Source organism: Oncorhynchus clarkii, chromosome 12 (assembly GCF_045791955.1).
Source record: "Oncorhynchus clarkii lewisi isolate Uvic-CL-2024 chromosome 12, UVic_Ocla_1.0, whole genome shotgun sequence".
Taxonomy (NCBI): domain Eukaryota; kingdom Metazoa; phylum Chordata; class Actinopteri; order Salmoniformes; family Salmonidae; genus Oncorhynchus; species Oncorhynchus clarkii.
The window spans coordinates 30,960,682-30,978,488 of NC_092158.1; the positions used below are offsets into that span (position 1 = coordinate 30,960,682).

The window sequence follows — 17,807 nt, forward strand, 5'->3', positions numbered from 1 at the left end:
GCTTATCTACACAGGAAGACCTTGGCTCAGTCATAAATTATCTAAATTGGTGTGGGACGATGCGGGAAGGCTTGAGAACTATACTGCCATTGTACCAGAGTGGAGAAGAGACGGGACAGTTCGAAAACGAATGACGTCATTTTCAGTTTATAACCTGTGGTAAACTGTATCATGTTCAGTACTCTCGAGAATAAACGCTACTGATTGATTTTGAGACTGGTCTCTGTCCATTTTATGCAAATAAGGGTCTTACAAATTCTTAGGAGTGGGCAGTGTTTAATTGAATTGGTTAAATAAAACATAAAGGAATTGAATTCCTGTAACAGTGTGTCGTCTACCATCGTTCACATCCCATCATTCACTTCTGGAAGTTTACTCAAAAAGTGAGTGAACCCTCCCTCACCTCATTTTGTTATAAAATCCTTGGTCCGACAGACGTTTACGTGAAACCCAGAATGCGTTGTATTTCAACAAACATGGCTCCACACATAACTGGAATTAGCTTAGCTCATCATAATCAGTACAACCTTCATAAAAGTATTTTACACACATAATGTGTCCATTACAATCTATGCAAGAATCGGAATGCATGATTTGTCACCAGTACTTGAAAACGTGAATAAAACAGTATATAAATAAATAATTACCACACAAAACATTTTCTGATAATGATGTATCGATACAATTGGCACGTGCCGGCAGTCAATCACGTAACCTCTCACTCCCACTCTGAGCGATTCAGTGTTGTTCTTTATGTATGTAGCTAGTGAGCTAAGCTGTAGCATTAGCAATGTCTTTCAAAAGGAGACAACTCACAAATGCGGAAAGATTTTTTACAATTCTGACAAAGTCAGGAATCAGATTCTGACAGTGACAATGTGGAGCTGCCCCCCAACCTTCTAGCCATTGAGAACCCTGGATCTGAGAACCCCTTGTCCCCTGACGAAGCCCGAGGTCCCTTTGAAGATGCTGGTGTTGACGGAGGCAGACTGACAGTGGATAATGTACAGGAGGTCTGTGGTAGCTGGAAGGCTGCCAGCCATTTCCTGGCCCTGCTGCTTGCTTTGATGAGTCCCAGTCTGGATTGCAAAGCCCCTTGCCATTTCCCTCTGAGGCAGAGTGCTTCATGCTGTTTCTGACAGAGGAGCTGGTGGGAGACATACTAGAGGAGACCAACCGCTATGCCTTGGAGCTGCAGAAGAAGAGAGAGCCAGGAGTGAGGGGGAAATTCGCTAAAAGGGTGACAATCACAATTAGTGAAATGCATACCTTCCTGGTGACAATCCTTCTCATGGGAATAGTAAAACATAACTCTCTAAGAGAATACTGGAGCACAGATCCTATGTTCGCAACTCCCTTCTTTGCCACCCTCTTTTCCCAAGGCCGCTTCCTATTTCTGCTGCGATGCCTGCATTTTGTCAACAAATCTACTGCCAACCTAAATGACCCGTTACACAAAATACGAAATGTTCTTACCAGCTTGACATTAGCATTTGGTAGGGTATTTGTGCCATACAAGGACCTATGCATTGATAAGTCCCTGATGTTACGGAAGGGTAGGCTGGCGTTCCACCCAAAAGGCAAAGGTTTGTGGTCAAGTGCTTTGTTATGTGCGACGTGAAGACAGGATTTGTCCAGGACATTATAGTTTACACAGGATCCACCATTGACATCCAACATTATGAGGGGCTTGGGGTGTCTGGTTCCACGGTGATGACCATGCTGGCTCCTCATCTCGGCAAGGGACACACTTTGAATGTGGACAATTGGTACAGCAGTCCCACACTCTTCCAGCAAGTGTTTTCTTGCTGTGTTTTCATCCAGTACTGTTAAGGAGTGAACGCTAGGATATTAAACCTGGCCTCAATCTTCAACTCCAAACATGTCCAGTTTCTGAAAGTGCAGAATAAAGAGGAATTATTAGTAATTAGAAAACAATATCAGGATATAGCAATAAAACAATATTACAAAGAAGTAACACTGCTATAAAAATTATAAAATTGTATTGTCAAAATCAATAATATGAGTCATATAACAGTAAGAAACAGTAACTGTTGAGCTCCACAAGAGTGCAGGGCAGAACAGGGCTATGCTAAACATGCCAATTGAAAACAAACCATGGTCATAAGGCCAGGGTAGCTTCAAAAGCCAGCACAAGCTAATACTTCTCCGACGCAATTATCATTGTTTTACAGAGCTAATAGAAGAATGTATGTAGCTACATAAGCACGATTTACTCAAACACCATAAAGGTTATGAAATTAGTCATGTTACCTTGCGTGTCCGCGGTTATAAGGAATACACACACATATATTATGCTCCAGACATACTGTGAGCTATAGTAGAAACAACATAACGGCATACAGAAACTTGTACAATGTAATAAGGCACTTACTTTGTTAGAAACGCACACATGTTCAAAGTTATTATAATTTAGTAATGAAAACAACAATGAAGGTGAAGCGGAAAATGCTAAAAAGTTTGTGCAGGTCCTGTTCTGACTGGAGATGCGCAAATGTCTGCGTACTTGATCTGCTGGGGCAGAACTCACGCTGGGGCAACCGCTAGATATATTTGGAAGTCAAGTGTGAAAAGGTTAACTCTACCTTGGGAGCACCATTTACAGAATCTTCGCAGTGGGCATGGCCTATGCACATGCTGCACCATTAACTCAATGTTTTTAGATGGGTGTTATGGATTATCATCATCTCCATCAGACATGTAATCAGGCATAGGGAATTCATCCGGTTTTACTGCACAATTTCTTAACACAAGATATAATAAGCATTATTGCAAAAAAGACAACTAAGCCATAAATCAACCAATGGAATATTGTAGCTCCAATAAGACCAAATAATGACTGAACCCATCCAAACGGATTCCAATCGTTGTCTGGTTGGTGTTCATTTGCGAGATCACAGCTGAGCTCTTTCAGATGTTTCACATTTTTCTCTTATGTCATTGGGCCAACTCACAATAGCATCTCTGAATTCTTTATTAGATTGGAATTTTCCGTCAGCAGGGAAATGCTGCCCAATTTTATCCATGATTAGATTTATTTTCATATTTGAGCCGAATTTGTAGAATGTTCTCACACTTCTTTAAGTGCCTCTATGGCTTTGCTATAGTTTACCTCTTCTATTCCAACTTTTACGGGCGTGTCAGAGACAATGGATGACATTTCAATGGTGGTTATTTCTGTGCCTCTCTCAACGGTGTCCAGGGTGTTTAGATTTCCTCACTCACGGTTTTAATATATGCCAATCTTAACCATTTTCCAAGGTAGTGATACCCACTTCCCCGGAGAGTAGGTATGGTATTTGTGCCTGTTGATTGGTCATGGCACCTGATACCTTGTATTAGAACCAATACTGAAGCTTCTGCCAATTTACTACTGGAGAATATGGGAGACCTAATGTCTTATACCATTCTCACGCTTCAAATGTCACTGTTGTTGACAACACATATTACCAAAATTAGGGTCCATCGTCCATCCATAATACAAATATCTCGTCAATACACACACACTCAGGAAACAAAAACAAACACACTCCCTCAAAATACTTTTTAATCACTCTATGTAATTTTACATTTTGTACCCACATGGTAGTTCCTCCAATGCAAATATCCATGTAGGGTTTAAATGTATAGCTGGTTTCCCAATCATAACCAACTGTTCTACCAGTCAACTGATTCAATTATTTTCTTTAACAATGTTTTCTAACCTGCAGGAATGTTTTTCTATCTTCTATCTCAGGATTGTGCCCCGGGATCACATAACTCGTAACCATGTCATGTCATCCCATGTCTGCTTCTGTGCTCAACAGAGAACCCCCCTACCCTGCTCCAACAGGGCAAGTCGTCCCAGAATTTCTCCTTTAATTAAAGATATCTCTGCTGCAACAGAGTTCCTAATAAAAAATTATAGGACTTCCCCTATTAGAAATAACTGAGTTTCTAACTAGGGGTGTCTTTTGTGCCAACAAAAGACTTAAAGTGCACAATCTGTTCCCAGAACAGGATTTTCTATGATGTTTGAAAGACAATCAGTCTCACTCTTAACTCCGTATGTTCGGGATGGCGTATCCGTCCACTAACGCTCCCTGCCGGGTTCGAGGCAGGTCCCTTTCTGCTCAGCTTAGTGTGGGCTCCCTAAGCCACGTCTAACGCAGCCTCTGTGCGGAGATAACCTTGGTCACCCCGGGAACGAACAGCAGACGGAGTTAGCCATCCTATGTCTTTGCCAAATTGTGATGGGAATTCTAACCAAAAGAAGAGAGACTGTAGATTTCTTCAAACAGTAAGATTTGCAACAATGAGATTTGCAACAATGGAGTAATCAATAATTACTCATATAGTTCAGAGTTGAATGCCCAATGAACAGTTGGCTCTCTCCTTTTATAGAAAGTACATCCTCGTATCTATGTGACAGTTGCAGATGTGCATAAACAGTGCCAGTGAACAGAGTTGTAAAAAGTAGTTTAGCTCATCTGTGCAGATCAAGATAGCTGATATCGCCACCATTCTATGTTCCTCCCTGCAATTCCCACATAGCTAAATTCCTGCCGATTGTAAACACAGGTCACATACTGCGGTCGTACCCAAACGGCTCCTAAATCTGTACGCTCGGATTTATGACTAAGTCACACAAGACAGGTTTGTAACAGTAAAAAATACTAGGATATAACAATGTAAAATTCTTTAAGTAAAAAACAGCATAGTATGTCTAATTAAACAGCATAGTATGTAATAAATTAATTTCCTCCACATTTGCAACAAGCAACATGTCATATACAAGAACTCAGTGGGAGAGGATGGGACTACAATATGAATAGAATTAAATGTCATGCCGTAGAGTATCCCGTATGTTCTTTTGTTGGCATAGAGGTGGTTGAGAGAGCACACAAGGGCTACGTCCCAATTCTCCACCCTTCTCCCTAAGTATGCACTTCTTGTCATGAATTGAAAAGCATAGGATTGGTGTAAGCATTGAAAGGAGGGCGTTTCCATTGCTAAATCCATGAAAAAAAGTATAGAAGTGCACACATTGGGAGAAGGAAGAGAACCTGGACACAATTCAGCAACACAATGTAAGTCCAACTCATTTGAGTACTGCCTATGAGGAGAAAGAGTGTTTCACACACAGTCTGTGACACATGATGTGTCTTTGGGTTGCACAATCAGTGCCAAGTAATGACTTACAAAGACTTGGAATCATAGAGTTAGATACAGTACAGAATCTATACCTGTATGCTTGCAAGCCCTCTACCTCCTATCTATCCAAGCAGTAGTACTTAATATGGGACACCATGTTACAGGGCCGGCGAATCAGTTAGACAGGCCTTTGAATTCCACATTTTTCACGGGATCTCCTATGTGCGCACGACAGTGAAGAACCACCGTACCTGTTTAGCTAAAAGAAACAAAAAAATTTGCATGTTATTTTGGCATTACTTCATGCATATCAGTTTGCAAACAATGTAAAAACATGAATAATAATCCTTGAGTTTAATAAAGCCGCATACAAACATGGAGGCGTTTCAGCCTAGCTCAGTGATTTCTGTGGTGGAGGGGCAGCCATCGAAAGCACAGAGCGTAGGTGTTATTAATTTTCTCTAGTTGCACCATGATTGGCTCAGTGTTCTGTCACTCATGGGGACACAACATCACTGCAGAATCTTCAGGAAGAGCTAGGCAGTTCAAGCCCCCTTGGGTGCTGCCATTGATTTACATTAGAAGTGCTCATCCACGAAGGTTTAAGGTCATTGGCCATAGATATAATGATGCCAAATCACGTTATATCTAAGGTAGCTTTGATTGGACTGATCATGTCAACATCATACTTTCAAAATCTTATCTAGCAAGGTAGCTATCTAGACAAGCAGTCATCGTCATGAATACGCTTGACAATCTACTGGCAAATCCTTTTCAATCCTTGTCAAATGAAGAGAAATTATAGATAAAACGTATCGGTGCTCATCGCCATTGGACATAAACATTAACCAACAAGTCGGAAATCCCAAATTCAACAATGAGTGGTTTGGAATGAACCAGTGGCTAACTGCAATGCAAAGCAATCACTATTTTGCTTCCCCTGCTTGCTATTCGAGGAGAGAGTGTGTGGTCCAAGTCTGGGTTTAAGTATTTAAAATATCTGTCTGAAAGAGTCACTTTTCCAAGCTTAAAAGGATAAACATTCACACGCAACACCATGGGACAGAAAAGGTTGAATAGATTGGCCAGCTGTCAATCCAGCATGACTTCTGCCGTGTTCAAAACAACTGGGAACTTAGAAATCAGAACTTGGAAATATCTAACTTCGGTGTATTCAAGACAACTGGGAACTTAGAAATCAGAACATGGAAATATCTAACTTCGGTGTATTCAAGACAACTGGGAACTTAGAAATCAGAACTTGGAAATATCTAACTTCGGTGTATTCAAGACAACTGGGAACTCGGGAAAAAACTAACTCAGACTGGGAAAATATGCGGTCATCCAAAATATGCGGTCATCCAAATTCCAAATCGCGAACTCTGGTCTCTTTCTAGAGCTCCGACTTTATTAAGACCTGAAGATCACTGACGTCATGATTCAACCTTGTTTTTTCTGAGTTTCCAGTTATCTTGAAAGTACCATATATCCAGAGAATGCCAAACTTTAATGACAAAGTGTGCCCACAGAAGGTCTGCCACGCCACCTTCCTGTTCAAGTGAGCACAACACAACAACGGTCCAAAAATAAGCCTATGTCTTGTATGCTGCTGTATAAATTATGTATTATGCCAGGGATATATGTATACTGTAGCTAAGACAGTAATACTAAGTGTATGTTGTGTAGTAAGCTGTTAGTAGCCCATGTGTCTCACCCTAAACATTTAGTCCCCCTCTCCCTCTCAGATCTTAGCCTATAGCCTACAGTTCGGACTTGGTGGTGCACGTTAAATAAAGGTTAAAACAACAACAACAAAAAATTTTTATTCTATAGCCAGTTTTAGAAAAATGTCATCATCGAATATTCTAAAAGCTTTCATTGTCTGTTTATATGCCCCTGTTATTTATCCTACATTTCTGACTTAGTGTACAGGGAGAATACTGTAAGAACGGCCCATGTTCTGAATTCTGTCGCTGTCCATTTCAAAAGTGCTGAGCAAATAGGCATATTGTCTGTCTGAGCTCGCTCATTAATGTCTTAACCAAAATTATGGCTTGCCTCGTCCTCTCATCGTCCCCTTGTTATATTGCCTATATAGGTCTGTCTCATTAGTATCTAATTAATATTTTTAGGCAATGTTGGAATGATGCATTTCTTTGTTTTGCTTATTTTGTTTATTATAATTAGCTCATATGCTTTTCTCCACAAGGAGGGGATACTATAATGTTGTTCGGTCTGTAACCATGTTTTGAAGAGAAAGTTCAGTAATAGACCCATGTAATTCAAGTTGATTTTACGAGGGTTGTGTTGATTGCGCAATGCAGTCTCTGCATCGGCATAGGCCTATTGCCTGTAAGTGGATCCTCATGATTGTTCCCTTCCTTTTTTGACCACATAGGCATAATAATAATACTAATCTCGATGCGGTAACACATGGCAGCCGGTGCCAAATGTAATATCTAAATTACCCTGCAGTAAACGCCTCAACATCTTGCTGAATTTATCTGAACTAACACCGATCTGAAACTGGGGGAAACGTAGTCGAATATTTACCTTTTCTACGCCGTTGGGTGGACGGCGTTCGCGCATGTTGGATGCATCTATGTCTTGTCGTTTGTCGTTATCCGACTGACCGGTGTTGCCAGGGGAGCCATCTTCTGCCTCTCCTCCCCTATCGGATAGCGGAGTCGAAGGAGCACAACAAGAGGAGCAAGGCAATCAATGATGGTCGCATGTCGAGAGCCATGGAAGCCGAAGACAGCATCCTCGTGCAACGCAGTCTCCACTCCGAATGAGAAATTGATGATAAAAAGATTGTGGGGGCTGCTTTGTTAGACTTCAGTGCGGCTTTTGACGTTATCGATCATAGTCTGCTGCTGGAAAAACGTATGTGTTATGGCTTTACACCCCCATGCTATATTGTGTAAATAGAGTTACGTGTCTAACAAAACACAGAGGGTGTTCTTTAAGCCCAGACTTGGACCACACACCCTCTCCACTGAATAGCAGTCCAGTGATTGCTTTGCAATGCTTGCAGTTAGCCACTGATTCCTTTCAAACCACTCATTGTTGAATTTGCGATATCCAACTTGTGCAATGCTTATGGCCGATGAGCACCGATTCGTTTTATCTATCATTTTTCTTCATATGAAAAGGATTTGCCAGTATATTGTCGACTTGATTCATGATGATGGCTGCTTGCTAGCTAAGATTTTGAAAGTATGATGTTGACATGATCAGTCCAATCAAAGCTACGGTAGATGTAACGTGATTTGACGTCATTTTATATGTAGCAGGTGAGTCTTCTTGGATGGGCTCTTCTAATGTAAATCTATGGCAGCACCCAAGGGGCTTGAATTTTCAATCTCTCCCAAATCAAATATTATTGGTCACATACACATGGTTAGCAGATGCTAATGTGAGTGTAGCGAAATGCTTGTGCCTCTAGTTCCGACAGTGCAAGTAATATAACAATTCCACAACTACCTAATACTCACAAATCTAAAGGGATGGAATAAGAATATGTACATATAAATATATGGATGAGCGATGACCGAGCGGCATAGGCAAGATGCAACAGATGGTATAAAATACATTACATACATATGAGATGAGTAATGTAAGATATGTAAACATGATTAAAGTGACGTGTTCCATTTATTAAAGTGGCCAATGATTTTGAGTATGTATGTAGGCAGCAGCCTCTGTATTAGTGATGGTTGTTTAGCAGTCTGATGGCCTTGAGATAGAAGCTGTTTTTCAGTCCCAGCTTTGATGCCCCTGTACTGACCTCGCCTTCTGGATGGTAGCGGGTTGAACAGGCAGTGGCTCGGGTGGTTGTTGTCCTTGATCTTTTTGGCCTTCTTGTGATATCGGGTGCTGTAGGTGTCCTGGAGGGCAGGTAGTTTGCCCCCGGTGATGCATTGTGCAGACCGCACCACCCTCTGGAGAGCCTTGCGGTTGTGGGCGGTGCAGTTGCCGTACCAGGCGGTGATACAGCCCGACAGGATGCTCTCAATTGTGCATCTGTAAAAGTTTGTGAGGGTTTTAGGTGGCAAGCCAAATTTCTTCAGCCTCCTGAGGTTGAAGAGGCGCTGTTGCGCCTTTTTCACCACATTGTGTGGGTGGACCATTTCAGTTTGTCCGTGATGTGTACGCTGAGAAACTTAAAACTTTCCACATTCTCCACTGCCGTCCCATCAATGTGGATAGCGGGGTGCTCCCTCTGCTCTTTCCTGACGTCAACGATCATCTCCTTTGTTTTGTTGACGTTGAGTGAGAGGTTATTTTCCTGACACCACACTCCGAGTGCCCTCACCTCCTCCCTGTAGGCTGTTTCGTTGTTAGTAATCAAGCCCACTACTGTTGTGTCGCCTGTAAACTTAATGATTAAGTTGGATGCGTGCATGGCCACGCAATCATGGGTGAACAGGGAGTACAGGAGGCAAAGCCCCCACACCACTAGAGAGATATCTTCAACCAACAACTTACTACCCTGAAACAAGGCCAGTATAATACACAGAGATCTCCCCCACGGCATGAGCCCGAGGGGTGTGCCAACCCGGACAGGACGATCACGTCAGAGACTCAAGTGATGCACCCCTCCTAGTGACTGCATGGAAGAGCACCAGTAAGCCTATGACTCAACCTCTGTAATAGGGTTAGAGGAAGAGAATCCCAGTGGAGAGAGGGGAACCGGCCAGGCAGAGACTGTAAGGGTGGTTCGTCACTCCAGTGCCTTTCCGTTCACCTTCACACCGCCTACTTTTGTTATCCAACGATTTAAGACTGGGCATAATAGGCTACTGTCCCGATAACCTTGACCTGTCCACAGCCTTCCAAATACATTTTCAGATAATCTCTCCCATCCCTAAAAAAGTCACCACACAAACAAGCTGAGTGTCTGGATGTGGGTACAAAATACAAATGTCATTATGCCCTAGTGCACACATTAAAAACAGAAATAGGTTAAGTAACAGAGTAGGCTACAAAGGCTGTTTACACAGGCAGCCCAATCCTGATATTTTTTCCACTAATTGGTCTTTTGACCATCAGATCTTTTTCAGAGTTGATCAGATACCAATTTGTTTAAAAAAATTACTTAATAAACCTGCCTGTCTAAACGCAGCCAAAGTGCATCTCTGAATGGCTCCATGCATTCATCCAAACCAGTCTGGACAGGGTTGATCTTTATGCATGGATGTTTACATATGATGTGTTTATATTATTGGAATATTGCATTGTGAATAACCTTTAGTATAGGCCTAAACAGTAACAAAGGAAAAACGTGGCATGCTGGGAGAACGGCTGTGGATTAGTTTCTTCCAAATGTTGTGATTCATATGTATACAGTGGATATGTACAAATGATCCCCAAATTGATAGTACAATGTACACACATATGTACAATTTGTGAGTGTGTGATATGGGGGTCGGAGACATTTACAAACAATGGCAACACTGCCATGTTGCACTGATCCTTTCTGTTGAAAAACCGCATCAGTGGCTGTAGCAGATGCACCTGCCCCGACTTCTGTCTGCCGTCGGTTGCTTCAGCCTTACTACTTAAACAAGCCCAATAGATAATCTTTGATACTGTTAGAAATTGAGAGTTGCCCACCCTTGCAAAAGGCCATCCCTAGTTACCACAGACAAGTCATTAACCATGCACATTTCTACAATTTATCTTATTACATTATAGTTGACATTTGAGTCATTTTGCAGATACTCTTATTCAGAGTGATTTACAGCAGAAATTAGGGTTAAGTGCCTTGCTCAAGGGCACATCGGCAGATTTGAAACCTAAACTTAACTTCTGATAGCACGTGATTATATTCCATTCTGTGGAACTTTCTGTCCATTGATGAACATAGTGTGTCCATCAACTCTGTCACATGTCCTGTGGTTACATTTGCTTCTCTCTGGCGGCTGGCTGTGATTTGCTGCAGACCCTTACACAGGAGTATCATTTCTGAAGCTGTCTAATAGCTGAAAAGAGAGAACAGTAACTTATTAGTTCAGGTTCATGTTTTGTCTACTGATACTACGTTCTCATCTACTGTTCATATACATATATAATACTGGATTAAATAATGATGTAGTAATAACTGCTTACTGTACCTCTCTCCACTGAACTCCACAGTGACCTGCTCAAAGGGTTCCTGGACTCTGCACACCTCCTCCACCACCTCCCATTCCTCTTGGGTCAGAGCATCAACAGGTGCATTGACAATGGCTAGGGTAGAGATGATGGCATCCTTTGACTCAAGAAACCGCTTCAACATATAAAATGTTGAATTCCACCTTGTAGTGCAGTCTTGTTTAAGCCTCAACTCAGGCATCCCCATCTGGCGTTGTGTAGACTTTAGTTTTTCAGCACCTACTGTGCTCCTGTGGAAGTATTCCACGGCTGCTTTCACTTTATCCACAGTGGGCTTCATCACCTTCAGAGCATCTCTTACAATCAGGTGTATTGTGTGGGCAAGACATGGATGATGGGTCCATTTTAAAATTTTCATGGCTTTGGTTATGTTAGCTGCATAACCAAATGCATCCAAATGCTACTGTGCTTCCGACTCATTTTCCAGCTGTTGTTTTCACAGCTGTCCTTCCTCTCTCTCCTCGCTGCTAAATGTGTGACTGTGAGTGAGTTGGCTCAGCCCTCCCTCACGCTTCTTTGGTTCATTGGTTGACACTGTGTGTCTGATTGACAGGAACAACAGGTGAGGCTGTTAGTCTGAGCAGACAGTCAGAATGAATGTGTGTGCTTGAGCATTTAGGCCAATATTATATAATTTTTTTGTTCTTTGAATTAGTTAATTATATTCATTTAAATCTTTTGATTATTCATACCTTTATTTTTAAATATTTTTATAAAAAGATTTGTCTCCTCTGATATGCGAGCCGGCTCCCAACGTTCACCTACAAGAGCCGGCTCTTAGAGCCGACTCGTTCGCGAACGACCCATCACTAATGTAAATACGTGCTGTTTCAGCTGCCAGTACCGCTTCTGTTGGATCTGCTTACAGTCCAGTGAGGAGTGCAGGAAATATGAGGAGCTGTACTGGTCTCTGTTCTGCACTAAACCCACAGTAGGCAGGCAGGTGTTCACCACGTAGCACTTGTTAGTGGCGAGATCATTCTGGATTTCTTACATACTCTTATTTGATTTCTTTATCCTGCTCTAGAGCTAAAACAATTTAAGCTATGAACACGAATCCATCTTTAAAACATAGACAGCCCCAACTTTTTTGATAGCATTTATACTTTTTGAAATATATTTTTTGAAATAATCTCCAGTGGATTTCAATGGCAATAAAAGGGGCCATAAACTTTAATGGAAAAAACACATTTTCTCCTCTTTTACTGTTTAAGCTATAAACACCTAGTCTGGCTGATACCAACCTCGAAGTCCTCCTGACTTCTGAGTCTGGAAAGGATGTTTGATGTTGTCGGCACGATGCGTTGATAATGAAAGGGTGGTGCTTTTACCGGTTGGTTTTCCTCTGTGTCTTTCTCACTCAGACACCCACAGGCTCAGCCACAGAAGCCCCCCCCCCTGAAAAAGTCAAGGGGTGTGAATACTTTGAAGGAACTGTAAAATCCTTAACTAAAGCTGAATCCTACATGTACAAATTACCTCGATTAACCTGTACCCCCGCACATTGACTGAGTACCGGTGCCCCCGCTGGGTGCTGCAGCGGTCTAAGGCACTGCATCTCAGTGCTAGAGGCGTCACTACAGACCCTGGTTAGATTCCAGGCTTATCAAAACTGGCCATGATTGGGAGTTCCATTGGCCCAGCGTCTTTAAGGTTTGGTTGGGATAGGCCGTCATTGTAAATAAGAATGTGTTCTTAACTGGACTTGCCTAGTTAAATAAAGGTTAAATAAATAAAAGGAGGGTAGGAAAGGAAGGATGCAAAAAAAATATAGCCTCGTGATTGTTAATTACATTTTTTACTTTAGTTTATTTAGAAAATATTTTCTTAACTATTTCTTGAACTGCTTTGTTGGTTAAGGGCTTGTAAAGTAAGCATTTCACAGTATGGTCTATAAGTTGTATTCGGTGCATGTGACAAATAAAAATGGATTTGAATCATTGAGGAACTCCCAGATCAGTACAGTAGTTGGCAGTAATGCTCCTTTTTAGACTTGACCCTGTTATTTACATAGCTGTTATTAGCCAATGCTGTTGTACATGACACTAGAATCATAGGAACAAAATGTTTGAAGATCATGTTTCTGTATTGCAAATGTGATTGATATGACAGAATATATTCAGCAAGAGATAGACAAAGGACGTATTTGTTTTGTGGGGTTTTAATACAGAAACATGTCAGTTGGCAACAGTAAAATAAGCAAGCCATCGTACAAAACACTAGCTGAGTAAATGTGTATGGGAACAGATTGTCATATTTAACAGGATATTTCAAGCCGGACATTTGTCTATACATCATCAATGATGCACCTCACCTTGTATGAACCACATCAACTGTGCTGCACTCAAAGTTCTGCTCCCTTTGCCCCCAATTTGAATTATTTCTGTTCCTTCCGTTAAAAGACAGACTAAATTTATTTTAACATGTACAGTAAGCTAATACCATTTTTTTTACCAGTCTCTCTGTATATCCCCAGTGCTTTCCTTGCTTCCTGTTTTTCCTTCCATTAGTCTTTCATGAAGACCTTATCAGCCGACCCCTCCCATTGAGTGAGTGCGTTGGTGAAATCGCAGCCCCCCACAGTTTCGGAAAGTTTTCCCACACTGGCTGCAGGTGTAGGGCTTCTCTCCTGTGTGAATGCGGAAGTGTCTTGTGAGAGCCCAAGAGTGACGGAAGCGTGCATTGCACACGGTGCAGGCATAAGGCCTCTCTCCAGTATGAATACGCTGATGGATCTTCAGGTGCTCCATGCGGTTGAAGTCTCGACCACACAGGGAACAGTGGTACGGGCTCCGCCCAGGGGGGTAGAGGTTGCGCTTGGGGAGCTTGTTCATGTCCTTCGGGTGAACAAGACTACGATGTCGCCGCAGCTCCTCAGACAGATGGAACTTTTCTCCACAGATCTTGCAGATGTGCTGTGCTGCAGCCATGTTGTTCACTTCATCTATCTGAGGGCTGTACATCTGATGTGAGTGAGAGGTGGAGGCCCCAGCAGTCTCTCTGGGTGGGTACTGCTGCTTACCAAAGCCTGCATGGGGACCTGTGGCTGAAGAAGACGATAGGATGTCCAAGTCTGGAATGTCTGGGTTGAAGATTGGGGAGTCCGCTACAAAGTCAAATGAGAGAAAATGGATTAACCACTTGAAAAACTATCAGTCACCTAACATGAGGTCAAATCCAGTTACTACAGAACTCTTTGGGCTGGTTTCCCAGACCCAACTTAAGGCTATTCCGGGACTAAACATTCTCTATTGAAATAGATTTTTTTTTGTCCGGGACTAGGCTTAATTTGTGTTTGGAAACCAGTCTGTAGTGAGGGACTTACATAGAGAGTGGCTAGTGGAGGGGGTGAATGAGTCTGGATCCCTGTGAGGGAGCTGCAGTGCCTCCGGCCTCCAATCCTCCAGCAGCCTAGTTTGAGCCAAGGAGAGACTGTCTGGACAGTAGTCCTCTTCTCCTCCTTCGGTGTGGGGACCAGAGTTCCTACTGCATCCCAGGTCTGCAGACTCCACCTTCACTTCAACCAGACACTTCACCTCTGCATTCTTTGTGGTAACTTCAGGGAAGGGATGGCTGTCAAGTGTGGATGTGTCATGTCCTGCGGTTGTCTCTGTGCATGCTCGGTTAAAATGTTCAGCATCTTCATGGGTGTCTGAGTACATGTTTGGGAGAACCGCTTTAGTCCCTGTAACGAAATATCGATAAGGAGATCATGCATTATAGCTTTGTGGAAACAATACATTACATAACATTTAAAATGTGAATAGTTAGTTCAACAGTAGTGAATGACAGTCCAACTTACCAGCTGCATCTCTTTGACTTAAGGTCGACTTGCCCAATAAATCTGGTTTAATATCTTGAGTGCAGATACGACCATCCTCACGGATCTCACAAAACGATTCGTTAAGATATGCAGGGATATCAGCAACTTCTGATTCAAATCCTCCATACCTATCCTCAACATTTTTTGTATGAAGAGACTGATTGGATTCATGAACCCCATGCTCTCCTTCTCTTCCCGATTTGATTGTATTTTGTGAGACGTTTAGAGAATTCAGCTGCTGATGAACCTGTTGAATTCTACTATTGGTACTGGCTTTGTCCCCTATTATTGATTCTACTTGACGTTCCTCTCCTCGCGCTGCACATAATTCAATTTCGGCCGCTTGCAAGCGAAACTTTAGTGACTTATTGTCCCGCAGCGTCTCGTGCATTTGATCCCGCACGTCCCTCAACACTTGGCCGACTAGTTTTGTAACCTCAACCACCGCTACCTCCACTGCTACTCCTAATGCATTTTGTATAGTAGCAGTCAATTCATCCTGAAACGAAAATGATAATTCTGCTACCAACGCCGTGTTTGGAGGACTCACGTTTGCCGACATTTTCGTGTTACCCTCGAACAAATTCTGACCTCAAGTCATGAGTTATTAATAATACTAAAGTCCAGAGATGTTTTCAAACAAGATAGCTAGTAGCTACGTATTTTAGCTTGTCCTGTATGTTAAACAACTGGCTGAGTGCATCTGGAAGTGTGCCCACGTTTGTTTGGTGAAAGCTGCTAACTCCCACCCCTTGCCTCTGACTGAACGCTGTCCCTCTGCTTGTTTAGTTCACTTACCTAGCAAGTACATAATTGAGTCTGTAGCTAACACTTAGTCACAAAATAATTGAAAACTATAATTTCAAGTGGCATTTAAAGAATTGTTGCATGCTTTCCAGTTAGCATCTTTCCTTGAATAATAACGGAAGTTTCTTCTTCCTGTTTGCTGTTAGGGCCAACCATTGTCTATACCTTCACATTGCAGCCTATACCAGCAATATATTTCAAGAGACTATATGATAGATCATATAAGTAGAATACTTAACATAAACTCAGAATGTGTAATATACATGTTGGATATTGTGTTTTTATCAAGTCGTGTGAAATATATTGAGTGAAAAGCAACGCAATGTTAAACTCTGGCTTGAGTGTTTGTTGGCCATCTATTTCAAATCAAATGGTCATGTTCGAATGGCTAGTTACCACAGCCACAAAGTCATGACCCCCCCACCTATTTCTACAATTTACCTTCTTAAAATTTGATTTTAAACATTGACCATAACCGTAACCACACTGCTGACCTTGTGTCTGACCTTTTAATACCAAAAAGCTACTTTTTGTTTTCATAATTTTTTACGATACACTTTGTGGCTATGGTAACTAGTGGAAACCGCGAGTACGAGATCGCATAATGCATCCTTCCTTTCCTACCCTCCTTGAAATGACGACTACTGGCAAATCAGAGTGAGTAAATCATTAGTGTGATCATTGTGAGGAAGGAGGAATTGACACATTTTTAAAGGGCGTTGGAATTCTGTAGGCCTACAGCTATAAAAATAGCCTTATGCCTTTGTTAGACAAAATGCTATTATTGACTGTATGATTGATTGATAGATGAGGAGGATGATGATGAGCAATTGATGTTGTTGCTGCTACAGTAGTAGGCCTAAGGTTATTGTTATCATTTTCCATCATTGACTTTTCTTACATTTCCTTCCTCCTTGCCTAATGTTACCACGTATTTTAGCAGTGGTGGAAAAAGTATCAACTTGTCAAACTTGAGTAAAATTAAAGATACCTTAATAGAAAATGACTGAAGTAAAAGTGAAAGTCAGCCAGTAAAATCTTACTATAGTATTTGGTTTTAAATATACTTAAGTATCAAAAGTAAATGTAATTGCTAAAATGTACTTCAGAATCAAAAGTAAAAGTATAAATAATTTCAAATTCTTTATATTCAGCAAAACAGACGGCACCATTTTATTTGACATTTTTTATTTATGGTTAGCCAGGGGCATGCTCCAACACTCTTGATAAGTGTGAATTAGACCATTTTCTTGTCCTGCTAAGCATTCAAAATGTATCAAGTACTTTTGGGTGTCAGAGACAATGTATGGAGTAAAAAATACATAATTTTCTTCCGGAATGTAGTGAAGTAAAAGTTGTCAAAAATGTAAATAGTAAAGTGAAGTACAGATACCCCCCAAATATGTTTACTTAAGTACTTTACACCACTGTATTTTAGTGATTGCAAAGATGAGAGCAGAATTTCCTATGATATTAATTTGAATTCCTATAATTTAGCAATTCTTAAGGCGAAAGGGGAATGGGATTCCAAAGAGTCAACAGGCCTCTCACCTGCAGCCACACAATGACACAGATCATTTAGAGCTGTTCAAACCAAGCGCAAACTCATTCCATTAATGGCCAAGTAGTGTCTGGTTTTTGTTTTTACCTTTCAATGAAGACCTAGTAGGCAACTAGGTGAGGGGAGTTATTTAGTAATTAGTGATCTTATTCATCAATCAAGAACAAGGGAGTAGCGAAAAGCCATAGACACTCTGCCCTCTGTGGGGGAAAAAGTAAGTCTATGGAAGGGGGTAAGACCCATGAGCCTCCTAGGTGTTGTATTGAAGTCAATGTACCCAGTGGAGGACAGAAGCCAGCTGTC

At 41.6% G+C, this 17,807-nt stretch overlaps 1 protein-coding gene and 1 long non-coding RNA gene across 2 annotated transcripts; both read right to left on the minus strand.

The window, feature by feature from the left end:
- Positions 1-355: 355 nt before the first annotated feature.
- On the minus strand, positions 356-7,862 carry LOC139421984 (uncharacterized). Its single transcript, XR_011635693.1, has 3 exons — positions 7,708-7,862; positions 1,477-1,893; positions 356-1,192 (listed from the first exon to the last, which is right to left on the minus strand). It is a non-coding gene; the product is annotated as an uncharacterized lncRNA (long non-coding RNA).
- A 5,596-nt stretch (positions 7,863-13,458) lies between these two features.
- LOC139421985 (uncharacterized) lies at positions 13,459-16,084 on the minus strand. Its single transcript, XM_071173125.1, has 3 exons — positions 15,116-16,084; positions 14,639-14,998; positions 13,459-14,419 (listed from the first exon to the last, which is right to left on the minus strand). The coding sequence occupies exons 1-3, from the start codon at positions 15,696-15,698 to the stop codon at positions 13,842-13,844; spliced, it is 1,521 nt and encodes a 506-aa protein (XP_071029226.1). The 5' UTR covers positions 15,699-16,084; the 3' UTR covers positions 13,459-13,841.
- Between the last annotated feature and the right edge of the window lie 1,723 nt (positions 16,085-17,807).